The 26891-nt window shown below is 37.3% G+C and overlaps 1 protein-coding gene across 4 annotated transcripts in view; it reads right to left on the bottom strand.

Moving 5' to 3' along the window:
* The window catches only part of CEP112 (centrosomal protein 112), a 277780-nt gene that overhangs the window by 110851 nt on the left and 140038 nt on the right, over positions 1 to 26891 (bottom strand). For all 4 annotated transcript variants that reach the window (XM_032211002.1, XM_032211004.1, XM_032211003.1 and 1 more), the window contains one exon: positions 11295 to 11525. In XM_032211002.1, coding sequence (XP_032066893.1) covers positions 11295 to 11525 — 231 coding nt within the window. The remainder of the gene's footprint in view (positions 1 to 11294; positions 11526 to 26891) is intronic.

Here is a 26891-nt window from a genome sequence, read left to right as displayed (position 1 = left end):
GCTTCAATTTTTTTCCTCTGAATGATAACAAAACAACCTTTTATTAAAATATTTTTCAATCACTTTTTGAAAGTACAAAGTGACAGATTCTTATTCTTTGAGATGTGAATGGAGTCTTTCTGCCTTATATGATAAAACAATTTTATTTAAAAAAAATACTGACAAATTCCCTCAAAATGTCTCAGCCTACATGTCACTGTTATTTCACTTGGATGCCTAGGTATATAAATAGTTTTCATAGAGCCTGTATTTATTACTTTTCAGTTCATAAAACCTATTCAAGGGTAGACATGTACTGCATTTCTAATGCTTTTTTAACCAATCTTTGAGAAGGGGAGATGGCAATTCCTTTTTATGCAGGTCATTATCCAATAATAGTAAATCTGGAGGAACTTCCAGATCAAAAGCAATAGCAATAGCAATAGCAGTAGACTTATATACCGCTTCATAGGCCTTTCAGGCCTCTCTAAGCGGTTTACAGAGAGTCAGCATATTGCCCCCAACAATCTGGGTCCTCATTTTACCCACCTCGGAAGGATGGAAGGCTGAGTCAACCCTGAGCCGGTGAGATTTGAACCGCTGACCTGCTGATCTAGCAGTAGCCTGCAGTGCTGCATTTAACCAAAGATCTATTGCAAAAATATATTCAACCACGAACTATATACCTTTTTCCAAATCATCTTAACCTCTGAAGCCTGTGGGACACCTTAGTAAGACATTTCATGAGCGATTTATCTCTCTTGTATCAAACAGAGAAAAAGCCATGCAAAACACAGAAGGATACATTACTAAATGATCTGAAACTATTAGAATCAAGACACAAACTCAACCTAATACAAATAGTCCTTGACTTACAACAGTTCATTTAATAACTGTTCAAAATTACAATTGTGCTGAAAAAAGTGACGTGTGACTATTTTTCACACTTAGGACCAATGCAGCATCCCCATGGTCATATGATTTACATTTGGATGCTTGACCACTAGTTCATATTAATGATGGTTGCAGTGTCCAGGGGTCATGTGGTTGTATTTTATGACCTTCTGACAAGCAAAGTCAATGGGGAAGCCGGATTCACTTAACAAACGGTGTTACTAATTTAACATCTGCAGTGATTTACTTAACATATGTGGCACAAAAAGTTGTAAAATGGAACAAAACTCATTTAACAAATTTCTTGCTTAGCAACATGCATTCTGGGCTCAGAATGTCCCAGGTCATAGGTCGAGGACTACTTTACCAGATTTAGAAAAGATAAAAGCAATACAGAATCAACCAGATTAACTTGATGTAAACAAGATTTATAAATAGATGAATTTTACTAAGCATAAATCATTTAAAACAATCAGATAAATTGTTGGTCTCAATTGCATATGGAACAGGATAAAATTACTGTTACTTCTATTTAGGATGGAACCAAACATGTTTCTACAAAGAAAGAGGTGGTGCCGCAATTTGGTCAATTATAACTCTAGATTATATAATAAACAAACATATGACCCCAAAACATGAGGCAAATATCCGAGTAACATATTCAGATTTAAAGAAATGAAGAAACAAGGGGGAATACTGAGAGACTTGGCCAAATTTGAAAACCATGGAACGTGGAACATTTGATGGGTCTTTCAAGTATATAAGATTGAGGGCAAATAGAGCCTGTATTTATTACTTTTCAGTTCATAAAACCTATTCAAGGGTAGACATGTACTGCATTTCTAATGCTTTTTTAACCAATCTTTGAGAAGGGGAGATGGCAATTATGTAGGAGTATGCTTTTATGTCTAGAATAACCTTATTTCATGGAAGTAAGTCTGTCATAGAATTCAACAGAACCTGAAAACAATTCCTAGACTATATGCATTTGTGCTACATCCGACATTTGGTTTATATACAGAACCTATATTTCAACTTTATAGGATACCAAATCACAATGGATTCTCACTAGTACAGATTGAATTATATTTTATTAATTGTACTTGGTGATTTATACTGTCTTTATCATGGTTCTTGATATTCCGTATTACTTTAGAGCTTAGTAGTCATTGTAATCATTTAAAGCAATTTAAAATACTGTATTTTTCGGACTATAAGACGCACTGGTGTATAAGATGCACCAAGATTTCGAAGAGGTAAGTAAGAAAAAAAGTTTTTGTCCTACCTGGACCCCAGGAGCACTCTGCAGGCTTCAACGGGGCTGGGGGAAGGCAAAAACAACCCCGTTTTCCACCAAAATAGGGGCATTTTTCCCTTCCCCCAGCCCTGCTGAAGCCTGCAGAATGCTTCTATGAGGTGGGGGAAGGTAAAAACGCCTTTTTTTTCACCAATACGGGAAGATTTTTCCCTTCCCCCAGCTCTGCTGAAGCTTGCAGAGTGCTTGGGGGAGGGAGGCAAAAATGCCCCAATTTTTATCCGTTTTTCACAAAAATGGGATGTGTGGGCGGGGATTCAGGAGGCCAAAAATGGCTGTATTCGGTGTATAAGATGCACCACCACTTCCATGCTCTTTTAGGGGAGGGAAGGTGCATCTTATACTCCGAAAAATACGGTATTCACTTATTTATAACTATATACTTGAAAATGATAACCTCCTATTTCAAAACCCCTTGCTTAATCATCTGAAATCTTCTGTTTTACATGTTCTTGTTTTTTATGATTGTTTATTTACTTCTTTTGATGCCTAATAAAAAAAGGGAAAAAGTCAGATTTTTCTGTATAAGCACAACAGATAAGTCTGATATAGGTAGGGCAATCTGGGCAATCTGATAAACAAAATTATCACTTTCCACAGCCAAATACAGTACAGACTTTCTGACATATTATTTATGACATTTATACTGCTTAGCTGTTTTTTATATTCTAGCATATATAAGGATATACATGAAAGCAAATGAATGATCCTTATCTACAAGAATAGTGGCAGTGGGATATATTGGGGTAAGAGCAAACAAAGCAAGGAGTTTACAGCTGCAAATTGTTTAACAATATGTATATGACTTCAATTACAAGACTTCTTAACCACAGATAGTTCTATGCAATAAAATGATAGGAACTTCTTGTTGCATGTATTACTCCTGCTAAATTGATGGTGGACAGTAGCAAATTTATTTTTTTCATCCATTAAAGTAGAAAAGGAACACCTCCCCACAGATGTGAACTTATTGTGGAAACCTTTCCAGTATCCATCCTTGTCAATTTGATATGTTCCTAATAAAAAGCCTTTAATGGAATATGGCTGCTTTGGACTATTCATTTGGGGAACATATTACTTGGAAGCTTGACAACATCTATATAAATATCTATAGAATGAAATACATTAAAGATAGTGTATTATTTAAATATAGCTGTTTTATACAGTTATGATTACATCTTCGAAAACTGCTTCCTTAGAGTGTTGCTAATATTTCAACTGATCTTTTATTTAGAATTTATTCTGAATGCTTAATTTCCTTGCCCCCCACAAAAAAATTCCTCAGATGAATGTTAGTAACAGATTAAATTACATCTGTACTCAAATAAACGTATAGATTCTTTTTTATCTTTTTTAAAAATGTGTTAAGATATACTAGGTTTACTCATTCTGTTACACCAGAGGTGGGTTGCTGCCGGTTCGGCACGGATCAGCCGAACCGGTAGTAGCAGCGGCGGGAGGCTCCGCTCACTTGCCCAGATGCTACTGTACATGCGCAGAAGAGTTGCGTGCACACGGGAGCGCACTTGAACCGGTAGTAAAAAAATTGGCAACCCACCTCTGTGTTACACCTGACTAAGGTTTATCTCATAAGCTGTGCTGATGCATCCTATAGCAATGGTCAGACAGAAGGACACAATACAGGTGTACATAGTAGGGTTATGTAGCATTTTAGATTCAACTCCAAAAAATGCTCCAGAGCACATGGAGGCATAAATATAGCTCCTTTCTAACTTTAAAGCACCTGCACTTCTAATCCCTCACCCCACCTCCATGCACAGGATTGCCTTCCAATGCATCTCTCACATGTCCCCAGAGAAGGATGTAGTTTCTTTAAAGTTGTGCACATTATTTCTTGTAGTCTCCAAAACCTTTTTCAAGATCTACCATCAGGATGAGATAATTTGCATCAGAAGAGAAAAAATAATTGTCTTATCACTGTCAATTAATTTTGCTCTGAAACTTTACGGTCAACTCCAAATGCCTGAGATCATTTGCAAGGGAAGAATTGGTCAGGACTGTATTCTATGTTGCTGTAGTTTAATGAACAGCTTCCTTATCCTACCCATCACTTTAACAATAATCATCAGCCAAAGTTTAGCTTCTACGAGTAGAGTCATCGTCATGTGGAAGAAAATCTTTCATTCATTTATTCATGCATGCATGCATTCAATCAATCAATCATTGGATCAAGAACAGGTAAAAATAAATTTTACAAAGGAGTAAAGCAATAACCAATCAGCCAATTCAAAGCAGAAATGTTGTCAATAAAGTATACACAGAAAGTTATGGTCATCTATGGTAAACCACAGCCAACAGCTTGATTGAATATCTACATTTTCAGTTATAGCCAAACAGAAATTAATACTGCACAAGCTTGGCTTCTGAAAAGGAGACTGAGATAATGACTTAGCCAGAACTGAGAAGACTCTCTCCTGGAAATACTATATTATGTCTTCTTCATATTACATTATACCCAGGGAGTAGAGAAAAGAACTCTATAACAGTTCTTAATGTTTCAAAGGACTATACTAGAACAGGGGAGCTTTAATAGCTGCAATAAGCTGTTGGGTATAACAAAAGCTCTTGGGCAACAAATGCAACTCCTTTAAAATGGACTTTATATGATTTTTGAATTATGCTCTCAATATCCATTTGCAGCCTCTTCTATATGAAAGTTCAATGAAAGTTCAACACAGATCACATGCAATAGCACAAATAGAAAGTTATCAAAATATGTTATTACTATCAAATCATTGCTCTAGGAATGATCATAGGCCATAAGTTAGTAGACATTGAACAGAATAATTCGAAAGCTAATTAAGGTTATGAGTCAGAATTGAAATTTTCAATGTGGAACCTACAGATATCTCTTCTGGTGCTTTCTGCTGCACCTTTCTTTCTTTTTTAATGAAACAAGAAACATGCATGGATTGGGTTCAATCTATAAGACATTGCTCGATACATCCCAAGTGCTGTGATGTAAAGAGATTTATAAGTATTAAACAGTAGGTGGGATGGTAAACCAGGAAGCTATTGGCAATCCATGTGCTAACTTTATAATACCAGTAGTTGTGCTTCTTGATTTACAGGGATAACTTGACAGGAATTTTCAGCTGTAGTTTCTGGTCATTTTCAAAGGCAGCCCCACATGTAGCACATTGCAGCAATCCAGCCAGATGGGGAACAACTTATGAATTACAAACAGAACATCTTGGTCATAACTAGTGCACCAGCTGAAGATGGATGAATGTTCTTCTGGCCATGGCTTTCATTGTTCAATTAGGACCCACAAGTTCAGAAGAACCCTCAAGTATGAATAAACTTGTTTGGAAATAGCATGACCGTGCCTAGAGTGACTACTAGAGCAGATCTTACAAGATCACTCTAATGATAGGAGATCTTGTCTTGGTAGTGTTTAACTTGATCTTATAATCTCTAGACACCGGCTCAGAACTTCAACAGTCTCTCCAATTCAGTCCAGATAGCAACATATAACTGGATGTCATTAGCATATTGATGACACCCTACTTTGAACAGTGAAACATCTCTCCCAGCAGTTTCATGTGTATGTCAAATAACATGGGGAAGAACACTAAAACATTCTCCATGATCACTAAGTGGAGACTTTAATGAGGTAGAACCACTGTAAAAAGACCTAGTAGTTCCAACCCCTGCAAGTGATTCAGAAAGATATTAGGGTCAATATTATAACATATGATCAAGGGATGCAGTTCCACCATCAAAGTTTCAACCCAAGTAATTGACCAGAGCAAAAACCAAATGCTGTTTTTATCCCATAACTAGCTCTGAATCCTGACTGGAAAGGATCCAGATAATCCATTCTTTTGTAACTGACCAGCTACCATTTGTCAATTGTCTTTGCAATGAATTGCCTACCAAATTGTCAAAGCATTCCCTCTGGAAACATCTGGCTCCATAAGGCAATTAAGAACACTTGCAGATGTTCATGGCTGTTGTGAAACTGCAACTTGAAAAGGGATGGATCTTACAACAGTTGCACAGGATATAGAAAATGGCATTGAAGGACAGCAGAGAGAGAATCATTACCAAGGCAATGATGAGACAAGTCTGACTTGAGCCCACTCCAGGAAAAAAACTTTCTAAAAAACCTCAGGCCCCTTCCTAATTCACACAGATAAAGGAGAAGCACATTCATATTTACAAGATTCTGTTATAATATCTGTTCTAGTAACAGTAATTTTTGGAGGCAAACGATATTTGTTTCCTCATTCAGTCTACCTTATATAATTGAGACAATAGCAAAGGACAGATATTAAAGTTCTCCATGTTCAAATTTCATCTCATCCGTTTTAAATTAAACACCAAGTCAAATGAATTGAACACAGCCCTAAACTTCATCCTTGTAGTATCCTAAACCCCTAAACTCATATAATCAAAATCTGAAAATCAATTTATTTTGCATTTTCTTTTTTCTTTTTTCTTAAAGTTAAAATCTGTTTTTAACAAATGCTATTTTAAGTTTTTTTGTTGTTGTTTTTTTAATCATACACCACAATTTACCTCACCAGACAATGAGTCTTATTTTGTAGTGTCACCTTCAGGCTTCCTGCCACCTTTAAAGAAAAAAAGTCAAACATTGCTGGCATCATGAAAAGGCTGCTGGCCTCACTCTAGAAGTTGCTTCAAGTAACTTCTGAAACTGACTGGCCCGTTCTCTCTTGAGAAATCCTCCCCCGCCCCGGCAAAATAATGCTACTGACAAAGGTTGCTTGCGTAAAGCACTAGAATTTTTATGGTAACCTGCACCATTGCCTCTTTTGTAGCCCTGCATTTTTGCCCTGAAAACCCACAATCCCATTCCATAAAATCAACATAAATATTAATGATTAGATAGTCCATGCACTCCATAACCATTACCGCACCAAGAAGACTGCATCACTAATGTTCATGATTTTGGTTAATTTTTTTTCAGATAGTTTTAAGCAGAGAAATAGAAGTGGTTTGTATCTGGGAGGCTTCCTTTTTCCATTTCTCATTCTTAAATCCAAGGGACACGGTGGCTCAGGGGCTAAGACACTGGGCTTGTTGATCAGAAAGGTCGGCAGTTAGAATCCCTAGCGCCGCGTAACAGAGTGAGCTCCCGTTACTTGTCTCAGCTTCTGCCAATCTAGCAGTTCGAAAGCATGTAAAAATGCAAGTAGAAAAATAGGGAAGATAACAGTGTTCCGTGCGCCTTCGGCATTTAGTCATGCAGCCACATGACCATGGAGACATCTTCGGACAGCGCTGGCCCTTCGGCTTTGAAGTGGAGATAAGCACCGCCCCGTAGAGTCAGGAACAACTAGCACATATGTGCGAGGGGAACCTTTACCTTTACCTATTCTTAAATCCCACCATCCCAGTTAAAATTACAAATAAAGGATAAATGTTATATACTTAAAAGAGGGATAACGTTTGTTTGAGGTAATTAGCCAAAATATAGGTAGATAAGTAAATGATAATGAAATAAGAGTGTTAAAATTGTGAAACTCAATGGTAAAATACTAGGAGGGAAAATATTGTATATAAAAATACATACCGATCTAAAACTGCTATAAGAAGGAACATGAAGTTCCGGTGTGTTGTATAAATATAGTCTATGTCTTTGTATTTGGGTGTTTAAAATAAAAAAATAAAAAATAAAAACACAAGTCAAGAAAATAGAAAAAAGAAAGAAATCACTCATGTGTCTTCTGGTAATATCACAGCATCATAAAATAATCTTCTCTAGCCTTCTGAAGACAGGAAAGCTAAGCAGCAGCTTCTGACATTTCAAACATTACATACCTCAAATAAAGCAGACTTTAGCCTAAGAGCCCATTAATCATCTACCAAACTTCTTAAGATGGAAAATATTTTCTATATCCAGTAAGTTTCATAAGGATTTCATGTTATGTTTCTTCAAGTTACATGTACTGCTGTAGACTACAACTGGTCCACTTGCCATATAAAGTTCCTGGAAAATCTGATTCCGTTTCTGGAGATATAGGCAAACATTTAAAGTTTTCAGTTGGCATTAGTTTTATTATAGTTTTGCTTCCTTTAACAAAAGTTCAGTTACTTTTAAAAAGAAAATATACCATAATAAAATAGCATAACTTTAATTTGGAAAACTTAACTTTTTCCATTAATGCGTTTCAAATATAAAAAGATCTAAGGGGAAAAAGGGGGAATGTGATTCAAATTCAGCTTTTAAGCAAAAATGACAGTGTCGTCACGAGTTAATATTAATCCTTTAATTAAGAATTTCAAAGATTTAAATACTTTCCCTGACCTTGGCTTTAAATAATTATGCTAAGTGCGGATTTCTTTAAATTCAGAAAAGATTCTGAACTGTTGATCATAGTTATGTAATAGTTTCAAGCTGGCAGATTTCCAACATAAGCTGTTTAAAATTAGAGGCAAAGAATATGATACCCGCAAATGAAATGTCAGTTTCCCAAATGCTGTTCCAATTCTATATGCTAATTGTTCCATTTGGTTGCCATATTTCATCTTGCAATAAATTATAGATGGTACTTTAATATATGCTAAAGCATTTAAGCACCTGGATGTCAACTAATGTAGATAAGTATTTTGAGAAGTTCCTTTGTAGTCTAACATCAAGTATTTAAGCATCATCAAAAAGAAATTTTGCCAAAGCAATGGCAAAACAAGCCAAACCAAAGCCCTAAATGTAAAGTAAAATGAAGCTTTATTTTATCAGAAGTGTTTTGCTCCATTTATATGCTGTACTATTTCAGAAAGCTAGTAATATCATTTAATACGGTATGTATGTTGGTACATTAATAGGACAAATAAATGGTTTAAAGAGTGTTAATGTAAACCAAGAAAAACAAAGATAGTAAATAAGACATAGACAAGAAAATATTTCCCTTCTTAGGTATGTCATGACTGAACTTGAATATTCAAGTTGACAACACAACTTCATAATACTTGATTCTGGTCCACACTCTCTGATTTTTCATTTGAACCAAGACATGCAAGTTCAATTTACTACAATTATGGCAAAAGAAAATGCTGGGCAGAGGTGGAATAAAAATCAGGCTAAATAGGACTGCACTGAATTGATAGGGTCTCTGGTACCCTATTAATAATAATATACATTGTGGCTCAGTCCTTGTGCTTATTTATTGATTGAATGTGTCTATTAAATGTATATCACTCTTCTCTCATTACCCAAAATGACTCTAGCAGTTTAAAATATCGTAAAAATAGATATATAAAAACAAACGATAAACATAAAAGCAGAATAAAATTGTAAAAGATTAAAAACAGACTAAAAACGATGGTGTCAGAGCGGAGCAGAGGTGGTGCATTCTCTCTGTCACTGCACCAATCATCTATAAGCCTACACTTTCTGATCATCCGCTAATCAAGAAATCCAAAGAGAAAAATAATCTAACTTTCAGTTTACTCTTTTGCAAAAGAGGAATATTTTTTTAACCACTCTTAACTTTTACTCCAGTGCAGGAGTGTATAGAAGAACTTTAAGTAACTTGGAAAGGCAAAGTCAGAATTAACTTTTAAATTTAATGAGAAAACCTGCAGAGTGCATCCACAACTCAGTACCACAAATTCTTATAAACTATCTTAAACTTCCCTCTTTATTACATTGAAATAATTTTAGCAGATCTGGCTACACTCAATAACTAATTACACCTTGATAATAAGCTAAGAAGGAAAAAGCAAAGTTTTATGGCTATAACATAACAGGCAATATGAAGGAAAAAAACAGGAATAATTGATAAATGCATTACTTACAAATCCTTTAACAAGCAGCCTAAATAAATTTGATTCCAGTTCAGATGGTGGGAAATCCCAGGCCCTAACTATATACCCATAGTTATAAACTTACTTGGCCCAAGTTTTTAATCTTAGTTTTTCAATTGCATGCTGGGAAACTGCACTCCATAAAAATGTCTTCATGTGTTTGATAAGTGTCCCTTCTGTCACATTACAAATTACATCCCTATGGCAACCTTCAGAAAGGTATTTGGTTCTGTATTCCAGACTCTGGAGGAGACGGTTTGCATTCAGTTCTGGGACAAGAGGTTAGATATCCACCAGGATATATCTCAATTTCCAATAAACTATGCTCTTTGAATTTTGGAATAGACCTGAGTTACTGCTTTGAGCCCAAGTGACTGCTTTGAGAATTCTCATTATTTATTTGTTTGTTTATATAGATTTAAAGAATTCCTGACTCCAACTGATTCTGGGTACTTTACATAAGAAAAAGCCAGAACAATAAAACAGAGACACAGATGATATACATACAGAAAGCAGCCTACAGAGTAGAATAAAATCACCAACCATGTTGTCCTTGAGGCCTAAGAGAACAGCCAAATTTTCTGTATCTTTCGAATCATCATCTGGATGGGAACCATATGGATTGCTGAGGAAGATTGCTCCAGAGAGCAGATGCAACAACAAGGAAGACACGCCTACAAAGTTCCAACCGATGACATTATTTGAGGGGATATGAACTACCAGATCTTATCAGAGAGGTAGAAACAACTAGTGATACAAGGTCCCACAAATAACCAGTCTCTGTGCCATGTTTAAATAATCATGCTCTATATATCCAGAAGCCAACTGGCAACTAGTGCAGCTCATACAGTAGTGGTATCACACAGGCATTCTGTGGCATTAACACCCATGCTGCCACATTTTGGAGTTGATATATTCTTGGATCAGATGCTTCTGTTTGAGGAGATGCAATGAAATGCCTTACTGAATCGCCTCTCTCTGCCTCAATGCCAATCAAAATTGGGCCATCTCAAACAAGTACTTTCCTTCAGTGACAACGACACATGCGCAGATGTCCCAGTTATCCAGAGAAGTGAAGTGACATGGCTACTCTGTTATTCTGAAGCAGATTAGCTCTTTGTATTATAGTTTTCATTTGAAAGCATGCTTTGCCCGAGACTTCAACAAAGAACCCTTTCTAACACCTATACAGGGTTGGTTTATGTGCATTGTTCACACTTCCCAGACTTACTTCAACACTGAGTTAGTTCCACATTAAATTATAATATGCCCGAATTGCAATATCTTAATCAGATATTTTTATTCTTACCTTTTCCAGCACCATCTCCTTTTCTACAGCATTAGTCTTTTTCAGGTCCAGAATCATTTTTTCTGACTCAGCTTTCTTTTTGTTCATGGCAGCCTCATGATCTCGAGCAGCTCTTTGCTTTTCTTCTTCCCGAAGAAGACTAAGTTCTACCAATTGTTGTTTTCTTTGAGTATTCACCTGAATCAGCTCTTCCTTCAGAGTGTGGATCTGGCCTTCCATGTCACAGATGATCTTTAAAATAACAATACCACCAATCAACAAGAACAAATACTTAATTTCTACACACACAGACACACACACACACAAAGTTTGCATCAGTTAGAACAGAAAAGCTGCCATTTCAAAAATAGGAAAATGCTTTCTCAAACTTTTGACGAATTATAGTGAACCTTATAAGTAAACCTCCAGTGAGAATTCACGGTGAAGTAGATAACCCCAAAGGAGCAGGGATGGCACTGTGGTAGAGATCAGCAGTCATACAGTGAATTCTGGCCAATACAGCTTCTCTGGAAAAAGCAGAGATTGTGAGATTGCCCACTTGTAACCAGGATAGCAGAAACTGAGGTTTTTTTTTTTTAGTTGGCTCATCAATTGAGCAGTTGAAGTTGAGGGATTTCAATCAAGCTCACTGTCATAATGCAACCTATATGGACAAAAGGTTGAAGCAAGCCTCATTTCTTAAACATTTCCGGTTATCACTAATTTACAGATAGAGATTTTCTCAAGGTAACATGAACCAGACTGTAATGCCATGGAATGCCATTTGAGACAAAAATATTAAGGGCACAGGAAGACAAAGTAGAAAAAGTAATGACCCTTATTTTGTTAAGGACCTGGGTGCACTCATCTCCGACGATTTATGTGGTAAAGTTCATTGTAACATCATTGCTAAAAAAGAAAAAAGAAAAAAAGCACCGAAAGTCGTGAATTTAATTCTATGAAGGTTTTTCCCCTCTGGAAATATTATATTGCTCATTGAGCTTACAAAACATACATTATGCCAATCCTAGAATACTGTTCAGCTGTCTTGAATCCTTTCCATACACCGGACATGAATACAATCAAATGAGTTCAGAAGTAATTTACACAAAAAGTCTTGCATTCTTCTGTGCATAATAGAATATGCATAGATGGCTTGAAATTATGCTACTAGGCTTGAAATTCTTGGTTTGGATAGTTTAGAACTGTGACTCTTGCAGTCAGACTTAGGTGTTGCAAACAAAATTGTATGTAGTAATGCTATACCTGTAAATGACTTTTTAAGCATTAATTGTAATGCTTAAACAAACAAACAAACAACCCCTTTAATCTTAATGTAACTCGCTCTAAACACGATTATTTAAAAATTGATCTTGTCAAAGTCTGAAATAACTTGATTCAGTTGTCTCAGCTGTTAACTTTTACAGTTTTAATTCTAATTTAACTTCTGTGTACCTCACTCCATATTTAAGAGGTCCCTAAAGGGATGTATGTAAGTGCACTAGTGTGCCTACTGCCCTGTCACATTTTGATTTTCTTATTTTCTTTGCTTGAATTTGTAATTTTTGTTCGACAAATAAAAAAAAATTAAAAATAAAATAAAATTTTCCTTTTCTCTTTCTATTGTTTGATACACTTTCATTTTTGGATTATGACAACCACAAGAAAAGCAGCAAAAATAGTAGTAGGATTGCTAGACTAACCTGCGAAGAGAGGAATTATACCAGAACCTGTTGAGATCCTGGGCAGTAAGTTAGCTATATCACTGATATTTAATTGACATCTTTTTAAAAATAATAATGGGTAAAAGACTTGTAAAGATGAAAGATGATAAGAAGATGGAAAGCTCCATAAAACAAGCCTGTAAATGTAAAATTAATGAAAAGTAAACAAATGTATAGACAGAGAGTTGGAAAAAGCACTAGATAATCTGGCTCTATTTGAATTAAGAGCAAAAGAATTTTGTTTTGAGATTTAGAGCAATTTCAGAGGATTGTAGTGAAGATATTAGAGAAAACATTAGCACTTTGGGAGGACGGGATGATATGAGATAGAAATAGATAAACTATATAGAATAAATACAAGATTTGTGACAATAAGAACATTTCCAAGAATTGTTGCGGCCACTTTATCAGGAAGAAAAGAGATCAACTTTTGCAGTAACGTTTTAATATAAAACTGAAGATTGGGATTTTTATATGTGTAAAATAGGGAAGACGTAAAATACTGTATACACACAAGCATATAAGCACACATGTATTATTAAGCAAATTAATAAATAATCAATTTTTTATCTGTAAACAAATAATGCAAGTAGTAAGGGATGCTACACTCCACCATACATTAGGGAATTAATATCAGCCATATCTACTGCATATTTCAAGATAAATATTTCCCTCTACACAGCATTTCCCTCCAGAATTACTTTTACTGAATCCTAGACTAGTTTGTTTTCATTTAAATAAAAAATAAAACATGGCAGGCAGAGGATTATATAGTGTCTCAACAATTACATAAAGTTTCATGAAAATGTTTCCAGAGTAAAATATGTATGATACAGAACAGAGATAAAAGAAAACTGTGGATTTAGCTTAATATGCTTGTTGCTGTAACTTTTGAAATCAGGAAATATGACTCAGAGTTCCATCATACCTTTGAACATGGATTTCAGACGTAGGAAGATATAAAATGTAATTATACATTTGCTTTTAAAATTTAGCTTACAAATACAAATAATAAAAAGATTGTGTTGAAACTTCCATTTATATGCCTTTCAACTTTTGAAAAGTATCTTAGAAGCATCTATTATAAAATATTTTATGTTGCTGACCAATACTCTATTAATTTTTTGGTGAGTTTAAAATTTCGAGACTGTAAGATACAAATTATGTTACTATTTAGGTGTCTACTTAGCTAACTATTGTAAATTTCTTCAAAGTGCATCCTCAAGGTGTAAGATCACTGTTTTTATATGATACACTGCATTGTACTGTACGCTACACATGAATATGAATCTGTAGGGAATCCCTATATTTACATATATAAGAACTCTTCCATTTTATTACCCTTTTATTCCACTCCAACTACACACCAGAATTGTCAAAGTATATATTAGATAAAATAAGGCTTCAGAAATTAAGAACGAATGCTTAAAACAGACTCACAATTAGTTCTAGAGCTCTACATTCTATTTTTTTTTTACTTTTCAGCTTAAATATGTTCAACCAATTTTGATTTTGCAATGATGTTATCTAGTTTGGATAATGAAATGTCTGCAAGAAAACAACCAAGCTTAGAAAGCACCAAGGAACCTGCATTTCAATCGTGATATAAATATTCTCTTCTATCAAATTAACAATTCTTTAAGCAATTTTCCTTTGATATCAATCTCTGAATGCCTTTGCAATATTAGGAGAGAAACACATCAGTTAGGGAAAGTTTTCCTGATTACAATGCTCAGTTAATGGAATAATTTCTATAGTTAGTCATTTTGTTGCCAATATTAACTTTTAGAGTCAAAATGACTTTATATAAATATTTTGGTAATAGCTTAGTTTTTTAAAGGGCAGATTTTTTATTGTTCTATTTTTGTGGCTCATTTTGTAAACAATTTTTTTGATTAAAGATTTCATGTTAGTATTTTAAAATGTTGTGTGCGTGTATATATATATATATGTGTGTGTGTGTGTGTGTGTGTGTGTATGTGCATGTGCATGTGTGTGTATATACAAATTAAAAACAACTTCCCTCTTAGAGGTTCAATCAAATCTGAACAATTTTAAGGCCCATTTATTTCAGTGGGACAATGATGACTGATTAAGCCCTAAATATTCTGCATGGTATTGGTATTATAATCTTCCACATTTAATTACAATTTCATGAATTTAGCATTTGGCTTTCTACATTGTGTTTACAGAGCTAAGGAAATGTTTACAAAAACATTTTAGAGAGAAATGCTATGTATTGAAGGCCTCAGGCAGTAGAAGCCTGTGAAGGAAACTCAAAGGTCAAGTGAGCTATGTAACAAGAACCAAAACAACAAAGATGCTATGCAAACCTTACTGAAGTCAACACTGAGTTTCTGGAAAATGCTGATTTGCAGAACTAGACTGATTACTGTAAAGAACAAGTAGTTCAGTTCCAAGAATATGGTACAACTAGATTATAAACAACAAAGAAATTAATATGTGTGCAAACTTCATACCTGCAATACAAAAGATCTTTTAGAAAGAGAAAAGCAAATCAGAAGCTTTAAAAACCCATGCCCCCTATTCCAGAGAGCAAGAAGTGTCCATTTCGGATGAGTAGTGACTTCCAGATTGGACTACTGCAATGCACTGTAAACTTCTAGGGATGACCTTGAAGTTTCAGCTGCTGCACAAGATGATAGTGTTACCTGTACCTCTTTTTCTGCATGTGACACCACTGCTTTGCGAGTTGCATCACCTACTATGGTAGTACACAATTCAACATGCTGGTAATCACCTTTAGAGCTCTTCATAGCTTGGGGCTTGATTATTTATGAGGCTGTGTCTCCCCAGTTGTTTCTACCCATCCCATCTGCCTGACAGAAGGAACATTTTTTAGATCCTGCTGATTGATGGGACTTAGGGAGGAGAATTCTATTTCTATTTTATTTATTTATTAAACTTTTATGCTGCCCATCACTCATCATCAAAGAAGCAGTCTTTCTTGTTGTGGCACCTGCCCTTTGGAATATTATCCTTCCAGAGATTAGATTGGCCACCTTCATATTGGCCCCTCCAGAAGACTTTGAAGACATGGCTGTTTGCTTGAAGCTGGACAAAATGGATGTGGGGGTGGAGTCTATTTCTTGGTTGTGCTGAATGTTTGATTGTGGATTTATTCTCCACCCTCTCCCCTAGCTGCTGTGAATTTAATATTATTTGTATATGCTTTTCATTGTTTTTAATATTGCTAGCCACCCAGAGTCGTATACAGAAATGGACAGCCATACAAATCTAATAAATAAATGCATTTGTGTTAAACTGTATAGTTAATACTTTTCTAGCCTAGCTTTTTAAAACACCTATTATTACTTCCAATTCACCTATTAACCATTATTAGCCAAGAGTATCAATGAGAAGAATAGATGTAGTTGTTAGTGGAATATGTCACTGCATTTACACTTTTTTTCCATGAGCAAATTTGCTTAAAGTTGCTAACAGAGAAAGACAGACTTGAAAATGTGCAGTGATTCTGAATGAAATCATGGGATACAGGAAGTGGTTTTTAATCTCAACCAATAGTGCTTCTTGTCAGAGCTGCTGTTTCCACATTGTTTATACTATCAGAGAAAAAAAATTAACAAATTTATATTGAAATAATAAATGAAAAATAATGTGTTAAGTATACCGTGGCACGACAAAACTGCGCTACGCAAAATAGCGGAGATTAAATCGCGTCGCTAAAGTCGCGACGTCATCACCGCGCGTCATCACCGCGGGGACAACAGCGTGGCGACAGAAGGGCGTTCTTTGCCTCCAAAGGTAGCCCTCCTCCTCCAGCTGACAGCGGCAGCGGGCACGGGGCAAAGCGGGCTGCCCAGCAGCAGCAGCCTGCGGGAAGGGTCCAGCACGGGGGGGAGCAGGAAGCCCGCGGGGGGGCCGAGCAGGGCCGCCGATGCTGGCGGCGGAGGAGGACGCAGCAGCGGCGGCGGCTGAGGCTCTCCCGGGGCCGGCAAAGCGGGCTTGCCCGGCAGAGGCAGGCCGCCCTCTTCTTCCTCAACAACATCTCCTTGGATGGGCGGCCGCCGCCACCGGGCAAGCCCGCTTCGCCGGCCCCGGGAGAGCCTCAGCCGCCGCCGCCGCCTGCCCTGCCTCTTCCTCCGGGGGAGGCGCCGGCGGCGGAGGCCGCCCGTCCAAGGAGATGTTGTTGAGGAAGAAGAGGGCAGCCTGCCTCTGCCGGGCAAGCCCGCTTCGCCGGCCCAGGAGAGCCTCAGCTGCCGCCGCTGCCACATCCTCCTCCGCTTCCTGCTGCCCCCCCGCGGCTGAGCTGGACCCTTCCCGCGGGCTGCTGCTGCTGGGCAGCCCGCTTTGCCCCGTGCTGTCAGCTGGAGGAGGAGGGCTACCTTTGGAGGCAAAGAACGAAGCATGTAGAACGCCCTTCTGTCACCGCGCTGTTGTCGCAGCGGTAGGGTCGTTTTTTTCTTAGCGCTTCGGACGCCGCGGATTTGCCTCCACACTTATGTCGGCGCGGATAAGGGCATCGCGGTTTTGTGGTGGAACCAAGTATACAAGCACAGAGACCTTTACATGTTGCTTATCTTGATGGGTTATCTTGATGTTGCTTATCTTGGCTGCCACCAAGATAAAGGAGACTGTGCTATGCTACATCCTCCTCTTTGCTGACAACTGTGCCCTGAATGCTGGATCAGAGCAGGAAATTCAAGCCAATGTGGACAAATATGCAGCAGCATGCGACAACTTTGGCCTCCTTATCAACATAAAAAAGACTGAAGTGATCCATCAGCCAGCTCCGAAAGCCCAACACCAAGAGCCCACCATCACAGTGAAGGGACAAAAACTGCAAGCAGTGGACCAATATACATACTTTGGCAGCACCTTCTCCCATGCAGTGACAATTGACATTGAGGTCAACTGTAGAATTGCCAAGGCAAGCTCTGGGTTTGCAGATTGCTAGCCAACATGAGGGACCGGCATGGAATAAGCCTTGCTACAAAGCTCAAAGTCTATGGAGCAGTAGTGCTATATGCCTGATGTATGCCAATGAGATTTGGATTGTATACAGGAGGCACTTTAGGCAATTGACCCACTTCCACATGACCTGCCTTCATAGAATACTGAGGATCCAGTGGCAGGACAAGGTGCCAGACACAGAAGTCCTCACCAAAGCAGGCCTGCCATCAGTTCACACCCTGCTGATGAAAGCCCAGACACACTGGGCAGGCCATGTGGCAAGGATACCAGACCATCACATTCCTAAACAGCTGCTCTATGGTGAACTGTCTCAAGGAAAGCGATTGCATGGGGGACAAAGGAAGCGATACAAAGACACGTTGAAAATATCCTTCAAGTCCCTGGAAATTGACACCACCTCCTGGGAAACCCTGGCACAAGATCAATTAACATGGCGCACACTGATCCACCAAGGCTACCAGACATCTGAGGACAGGAAAACAACCATAGCACAAGAGAAGTGAGCACCCCGCAAAGCCAGAGCTGCAAATGTGGCAACAATGCTGCTCACACATCTGCCCGATATGTGCCAGAACATTTCATGCCCGTATAGGCCTTACCAGCCACCTGCGGACACATTGTGGACAGCCCACAACCTAATAGATGTCAAGGTCCTCTTCGAACACGATGGACAAACATCATCTTGATGGGCATAGCAAGATCAAAAGAAGTACATGCATATAGTAAAAATACTTGTATGTATATCATTACATTCATAGATTTTATTTGATGAAAAACTGCAATTAATACATTGTTTAGAATGTATGTATGTCAGTTTGTTTGTTTGCTTGTTTAACCTCTATGCTGCCCATTTCACTATGATGACTCCAGGTAACTCTTAATGATTTGGGTCAGAATTCCCTGAAAAGGCCCTTATCTTGAGTATTAAATCAGTATAGAAGTATTCTGGAAGTCTGAGAAGAGTCAGCTAATTACTAGGACATAGATTCCCACTGGTATGGTATCCCAGTGATGTAATCCTTTTCCAAAATTAATTTATCTGTTGCCTTTAATACCATTTACATGGTAAATGAAGACCTTTTAATACTCAAGGCCCTTTAGAGTTTAAGTAATTATAACATTATTATGAAATGTATGCTAAGTGTTTTGTGGTTGTCTTTGAAGCTGTTCATTTTTAAAAACATCTTTTATTGAATCCCTTCACAGGACGATTGCAAAATTGTGGGTAACCAACACAGTTTTACCTCTGAGCTTTTTACCTATTCACTCCTCAGATGTTCTAAAATAATGTCATAAAAACCACTAATGTATAGGACACACTTGGGACTAGATAGGGAATTTTAAACTGAGATGTGAAATCAGTTTCATCTCCTATTGGCTAAAGAAAGGAGTAATGAAAAGCAGAAACCTGGATGAATGGATGGATGGATGGATAGAAAGATAGACAAATATAGACAGATTTCACATATACACTCAGAAAAAGTGAAAGACAGTCACTGCTAAGCAATGTGGGTGGCATATAAATTTAATAATAAAATAAAATAAAATCATACATACTGTACATACAAATATACTTATATAGCTTTGGATGCATTTGTATGAAGTCTAAATGTATCTCTCATTGATGGTGCAAAGACTGAACCCACTGCCACATAACAAGCTGAAGTATGTAATAACAGAGTAAGGGAAATGTTTATTTATTTATATTTATTAATTAAATTTATTGCTGCCCTTCTCAGGGCTCAAGGCAATCCTATAATATATTGTAGAGTAGCAAACTACATTTTTAAAGAGAAGGTTTCAGACAGCCTTATAATGTATGAAATTACAGCTCATACAAAGGCACCTACTGTGAAAAAAGAGTCATTTTCTCAACTAAATTTGATAAAAAAACTCATCAGATTTGCCAGAAATATAAGTGACATTTACTATTATGCATTGTTTTGTTATAAGTGTATGTTAAGAAAATAATGTTTATCAAAATGAAACCACTAAAGTGTAATCTAGAGCAGTTTAGAAAAGAATGCTACAGCCACAAGAATCAAGTAGTGCAGGTATTAATTAATCGATTATTCCTGCTTCCCCCTCTCTCATTTCCTCTGAATTTCCGGTTTTGAATTTGTTTGTACATTTACTGAACCAGCTTAGCTTAGACTAACTCATCCCGCAATGACATGTATACTGAATACAAATCAGACAGCACAGCTTTAAATGTGTGTTGTAGTTCTCATTTCCAATTCAAGAACTGTACTATAATCATAAGCTTCTAGTGGATAAAAGAAAATCAGTACTCTGTATATTAGTTAATGCCACATTTGCAAGTCCTAAGGAAATCTGTGCTTTTTTTTAAAAAAAAAACCCTGTATCATTTCTTCTGAAAAATACACACACAGAGAGAGAGACATACAGAGAGAGAGAGATACATGAATAGCTTTGTACTGCTCAACTGATAGAAGCAATGCCTGTGCTGGGATTAAACCTTTTCATCATAAAGCCTCATCTGATTTGGAGTCCAAGTCCATCAAACCTTTTCCCTTTAAAGTCCCGCCTTTGATTCAACATCAATTTATTCAAACCACAGCTGGGTGGCTGAAAACGAAAGGCATCATTTAAACCCAACCATATTCTCAACTTAAAAGAAGGGGTATAATTAAAAAAATTGGCATAAAAGAATGGAAATGGGATAATATTTTTAATGGTAGTTGAAAGGCTGACAGATGTCAAAGTCTTTGAAGATGTCAGTACAGTGAGCAAGAAGTTGCCATTAAATAGTTTGCCGGAGAGGTGAAGCTTTTTAATGACTGAAAAAGCCCTTCCAGACACATCCTTCTGTTTTTAATTTGTCAGACTTTCTCTGTGTTTTCTGAACAATGACATATGACAGCATAGCAAACATATTTTTATAGCACGTTAATGTACAAGTTATTTTATACTCTTACAGAGCTAAATAACTATAAGGAAACTTTTCGAAACAGCCTATTTAGATTCCCTGCATAGTTTTATTCAGTATAATGCAAAGGACAATGTTTTATTTACATACATACATAATTATGTATATATGTGTACACACACACTATATATATATGTGTGTGTGTGTATATATATATATATATATGTATGTATATATATATGTGTATGTATTTATGTATGTGTATATATATATATGTGTGTGTGTGTGTGTGTGTGTATGTCTATATAGAGATAGAGAGATAGAGATAGAGATAGAGATGATAGATAGATAGATAGATAGATAGATAGATAGATAGATAGATAGATAGATAGATAGATAGATAGATAGATAGATGCTGGTCTTGTTGTATTCGGGTCTTTTCCCGTGTAAGATTGAGATTGTCTTGGCAACATTTCAGCGAGATCTCACTCGCCATCTTCAGGCTGGGTTTTGGGCTTAAAGTGTGATCCGAGCTGCCGTCTTTCTATAAATCTTGGGGTGTGTGTGGAGTGCTGGCTTTGTTTTAGTAAGTGGATTGACTGGATGTGTGGCTATATCATGATTGGTAGATTGGTGCTGATTGGTGCTGGCTGTGGGTCCGTTGTTGTTTTGTGTTGTAACGGCCTGGCTGGTGGGTGTGGCTCATTTGTTTACCAGGGCTGGTTTCCAGATGTCTGGTAGGTGAGATGTATCGTCATGTTTATTCAACATGGTTGTTTGCTTCTGATTGATATTGTCTTGGCAACGTTTCGGCAAGATCTCACTCGCCATCTTCAGGCTGGTGTTTTCTTTTGTGTTGTAACGACCTGGGTGGTGGTTGGGGTTCATTTATTGACTAGGCCTGGTTTCCAGATGTGTGGTAGGTGGGAGGTATCATCACATTTATTCATGCTGAGGGGGTGTTTCTCTATTTCGATGGCTTCTCTTGTTAAACTGTTCTGTTTTGGAGATTAATTTGGTTCCTTCAAAATCAATTTCATGTCCTGTTGCTTTAAGGCGCTGGAAAAGGATGGAAGTTTTTCTTTTTTTCTGACTGCGTTCTTATGTTCTGCGATGTGTGCATTTATTCTCCTATTAGTTTGTCCTATGTATGTGGCAGGGCAGATTTTGCATGGTATTTTGTAGACTCCTTGGTTTTCTAGCTGGATCTTGTCTTTGGGGTTTCTTAAAATGTTGGGTATTTTTTGGTCAGTGCTGAAGGCTGTCTTGATATTGTGCTTGTGGAGAATTTAGCTGATTTTATCTGTGGTGCCTTTGATGTAAGGGAGGAGGGCAATGCCGTTGTCCTGTTCTGTGTCTCAGTTCTTGGGGGGAGTCTCCCTTTGGATTAGGTTGGTAATTGTTTTTCTTTGGAATCTGTTGCAGATTAATACATTTGTGAGTGTGTGTAATTCAGTTTTCAGGTGGTCTTTGTTGGCTAGGTGTTTGGTTCTGGATATGAGGGTCTTGGCTACAGAGTCGATCTGTGCAGGGTGGTGATGGGATTGTGCGTTTAAGTAGCGGTTGGTGTGTGGTTTTTTCCGGTAGATGGTGTGTCCTAGGGAGCCATTGGGTTTTTTGTACATTAGGACGTCCAGAAAGGGAAGTTGGTTGTTTGCTTCTATTTCCATAGTGAATTGTATTTTGGGGTGTAGGCTGTTGAGATGTGTGAGGGAGTTGTCTAGTGGTCGCCATAAGGGTATGGCTAGCTGATGAGAGCTAAATAGCTTGAAATAGATCTATACTAGTCTCCCTTTATTTATTTATCAGCACAAATGCAACACAAAAATGGTTTCCTGCCTGGAAGGCTCCTAGGGTGGAGCTGAAAGGCAAAAAGGGAAGCAGTATGCTCCCTCCCATATTTGGGCATACCAGGTGCTTTGACATAACACACACACACACAAACACACATATGTTGTTGTTTCTTTAAATGGTAAAAGGTAACGGTAACGGTTTCCCTCGCATATATGTGGTAGTCGTTCCCGACTCTAAGGGGCGGTGCCCATTTCCATTTCAAAGTCAAAGAGCCAGTGCTCTCCGTGGTCATGTGGCTGGCATGACTAAACGTTGATGGCGCACAGAACCCTGTTACCTTCCCACCAAAGGTCGTTCCTATTTTTCTACTTGCATTTTTACGTGCTTTCGAACTGCTAGGTTGGCAGAATCTGGGACAAGTAATGGGAGATCACTCCATTATGTGGTGTTAGAGATTCTAAGCGCCAAACTGCCAACCTTCTGATTGACAAGCTCAGTGTCTTAGCTTGAGCCACCACATCCCATCAATTTAAATGGTACAACTAACTAAACACGATTTGCCCATGTTCATTAAAGATCAGGCATATTTATAGCTTTTGGAATGCTCATTAAAGAAGCTGATTGATGGTTGATGACGAATATGTCCAAACAATTCTTTATTAAGCAGAGGGGGATAGAGGAAGGCAGGTGAAAAGAGTCCACATCTGGAAAAGCAATAAAACCATCAAAAGTATATGTTTATGGAAAGTCATCCAGGTCATGGTTGTCCCAAAGGTGCTTTTTCAAGAGGCAACTGGACTTTCTGGTTTTTCTTTGAAGATATTTTGCTTTTTATCCAAGGAGCTTTCTTGGATGAGAAATGAAATGTCTTCAAAAAAAAAAAAACAAAAAAAAAACCAGAAAGTCCGATTGCCACTTGAAAAGGCAACTTTGGGACATTAAAACTATAAGATACATAAGAAATAATTGTTAACTCCAAAATACTCATATTTCCACAATTTGTTTACTGACAAGCCTTTATTACCAGATCACCTCCTCTGCACACTCACATGCTAATTAATAAAAATTAGCCAAATAATCCGTAAGAGGAAGGCCTATTTACACAGAATCAGGGGTGAAATTCCGCAGGTTCTGGAGAACTGGAAGCAGAAATTTTGAGTTGTTCGGAGAACCAGCAAATACCACCACTGGCTGGTCCCAGAGTGGGATGGGAATGGAGATTTTGCAGTATCCTTCCCCTGCCACGCCCACCAAGCCATGCCCAGAGAACCTGTAGTAAGAAAAAAATGAATTTCACCACTGCACAGAATCCTTCCTTTCTGAACCAACTCAAAAGGACAAAGTGATCAATATAATCAATCATACCTCTCATTGTCCTACTCCGCAAAGAAAGGCAGAAAGGAGTCATGGCATTTCTTTTTTCCCTTTTCAAATATTTCAGCCTTTATTTCTTCAATTCAAACTCAACCCAAATATGTCATTAAGAGCCAAAAACCTCTCTATTTTAACATTTGTATGCCATCTTCAACCAAATTTCTCACTCAAGGAGTAAGTGACCAGGCTCAAATTATCCCCCTTTGAGCCATTATGCAAAGGCCTAGTTCCCTGGATAAATTTTTAATGCTGGGAAAGGAAGGAAGGAATACAAGAGGGCAAATCAGAATCAAGATGGATTGAATGCGTGCACCACTGGAAAACCTGAAGGACTGGGTTGAGGACAAATCATCATGGAGAAAATCTATTTATGTAGTCGCTAAAGGTTAATACCAACTCAATGGCGTTAATTAATCAATGAATAATTCAATAACAAAAGATACAGAAACACCTACATGCACACACAACAGTAAAAGCAACAGGTATGATAGTAAAACTGTATTTTAAATGAACATATTACTATATTAATAACCAGCAATAAAATGGTTCACGGTGGGACAGCTTTTCATTAGCTTTGGTTACAGTTATGGACAGCTTGAATATATTGCGGTGTTATTCAAATTAAGACATAGCCCAAGTCTTTCAAAGTTTTATTAATTATATTTTCCATGATATCAGTCAAGATTGAGTAGTCCTTAACACCTTCATGACGAGAATAATGTGCCGCCACTCTTTTTCATCTCAGTCTATTATTGATCATTCAGATGTTCCTGCCTACCACTTTCTTACCAAGGCAGATGCTTCTAACCATCTTGAGGGTGGTGCTTGTACAATCCAGTGTTTCCTTCCTAGGCATTTCCTCCCCTGCACATTATCCTCTCAAGGCAGCTACAGGCCAAACCATACTTTTTTAATGAGGAAATTTTGGTCTTCAAAGAAGCCTTTTTAGTATTGGCCCAGTCTACTTCAAGGTAACAAGACCCCATGTAAGTTCAAGTAGATCAAAAGACTTTGGTACAATGGTTTCTCATAAAATTACACCATGTCAGTTGAGCATATTTTCCCCTCATGTTAGCTTTTAAATCTCTCACATGTCAAGCTTGCAGGCTAAGCAGGCAGATACTTAAATGCACAAGCCAGGATTTTTCATATCTTACAAATGGCCGTTAACTTTTTTTCCTCTCTGAAAATTCTGCCCCACCTTCTCTGATATATAACCCAGACGATGTCTCCTGAACACTTCTAGATATCCTATACTCTTAAATAAAGTCAAGGACTCAGCTTGAGTAAATAAAAATTCCTTATAGGAGATATTAGCTACAATGAAGCTTTAGTTTCCTAAAGGTGAGAGAGAAATAGAGAGATAGCCCAACATTTAAATCATGGATTTCTTTTTCCTATCCTCTTGTTTTAATGCCTGCTTGCAATTGATTTGGAGATGTTTTCAGTAACCATAGCTTACCCAATAAGACCTACAATTAGCAAAACATTTTCAAAAAGATTTTCAGGGAGCCCTCTCTTACTGCCTTGTTTAGTGATTAACTGAAGTTACAACAGTATAACCCGTCCACCAGCTTTGCTTCCAATTCTTGCAGTTATGACCACTGCAGCATCCCATAATCACCATTTGTGTGCTTCCCAACAGGCTTATGTCAAGCAGAATTAATGCAGAATGCAGAAGTAAAATTATAAGTCACACTCGCTTGATGTTTCTCTTAATGACCAAATGGGAAGTGATGTCATAAGTCCATAGTGGTCACATGTTTTTCTGTTTAATGATGCTTAGCCACTAAATTGCCAGTCTAAATTATAGTCCCAGGTGAGGAGTAACTTTATTTCATCTACTGGATAGGAAACTCCTTGGCTCATTATTCACTGTATGATAGGGAAAATGACTGAACAGATCCCATCTTCACAGATTATGAATTGCTAGCAACTAGTCAAACTAAGGGCTGAGTTTTTTATAACACAACTCCTTCCACAATTCAGTTTTCCTCATTCCAGGCCACATAGGTCTACCATCCATGACTACTACCAAATGCCTCGCAGCTGCCTCAGACACCTTGAGACCAAGAAGTACCTCTTATAATATAATATAATATAATGTAATGTAATGTAATGTAATGTAATGTAATGTAATGTAATGTAATGTAATGTAATGTAATATAATATAATATAATATAATATAATATAATATAATATTAGTATAGTATAATATAATAAATATAATAAATGTATAAATAAATACAATACAATAATTATATAATAATATAATATAATATATAATATGGTATCAAATATGTGTCCATTAATTCTTCTGCACAAAGCACAATCTGTTTGTCCTAAGTAAAATCCAGAGATGCATTGTTGTCAGTTGATGGCATATATCGCATTAAAGAAATAACATGTAAATGTGCCTCTAAATTTTGTATGGAAAAGTGTTGGGACCAGCAATGTTGTGGATGTGAAGGTAGAATAGATGCCTGGATTTGTTGCAACGCCTTGTTTCCGTGTTAAATCATTGTTTTGCTGTTTCTTATTGCTTGTAAAACTCTGTTTCAGATTGGGTGATTATCTATATACAAGTATATGGCTGCCACCCAGTGCCTGACAAAATTCAATGTCATTGTCCAGTATGAGTTGCAGCTTATTAATAATGCTTATTATGTACACTTATTATTAAGTGTCTTGAGCTGTGAGGTAGAGGTGACAGCCAATGATGTCCCTTGTTCTGTTTTTGTGTTCTACATACATACAAACACATACATACAGTATGTATATGTGTGTGTGTGTGTGTATGTGTGTGTGTGTGTGTGTCTGTCTGTCTGTGTGTGTTTTATTTGCAATTTTCCTTTAACAGTCACACATATTTTGTGGACA

This window comes from Thamnophis elegans, chromosome 2 (genome assembly GCF_009769535.1).
Source record: "Thamnophis elegans isolate rThaEle1 chromosome 2, rThaEle1.pri, whole genome shotgun sequence".
NCBI classification, from domain to species: Eukaryota; Metazoa; Chordata; class Lepidosauria; order Squamata; family Colubridae; genus Thamnophis; species Thamnophis elegans.
Note: the sequence above shows the minus strand (reverse complement) of the source record. Positions and strands in the feature narration are given on the sequence as shown.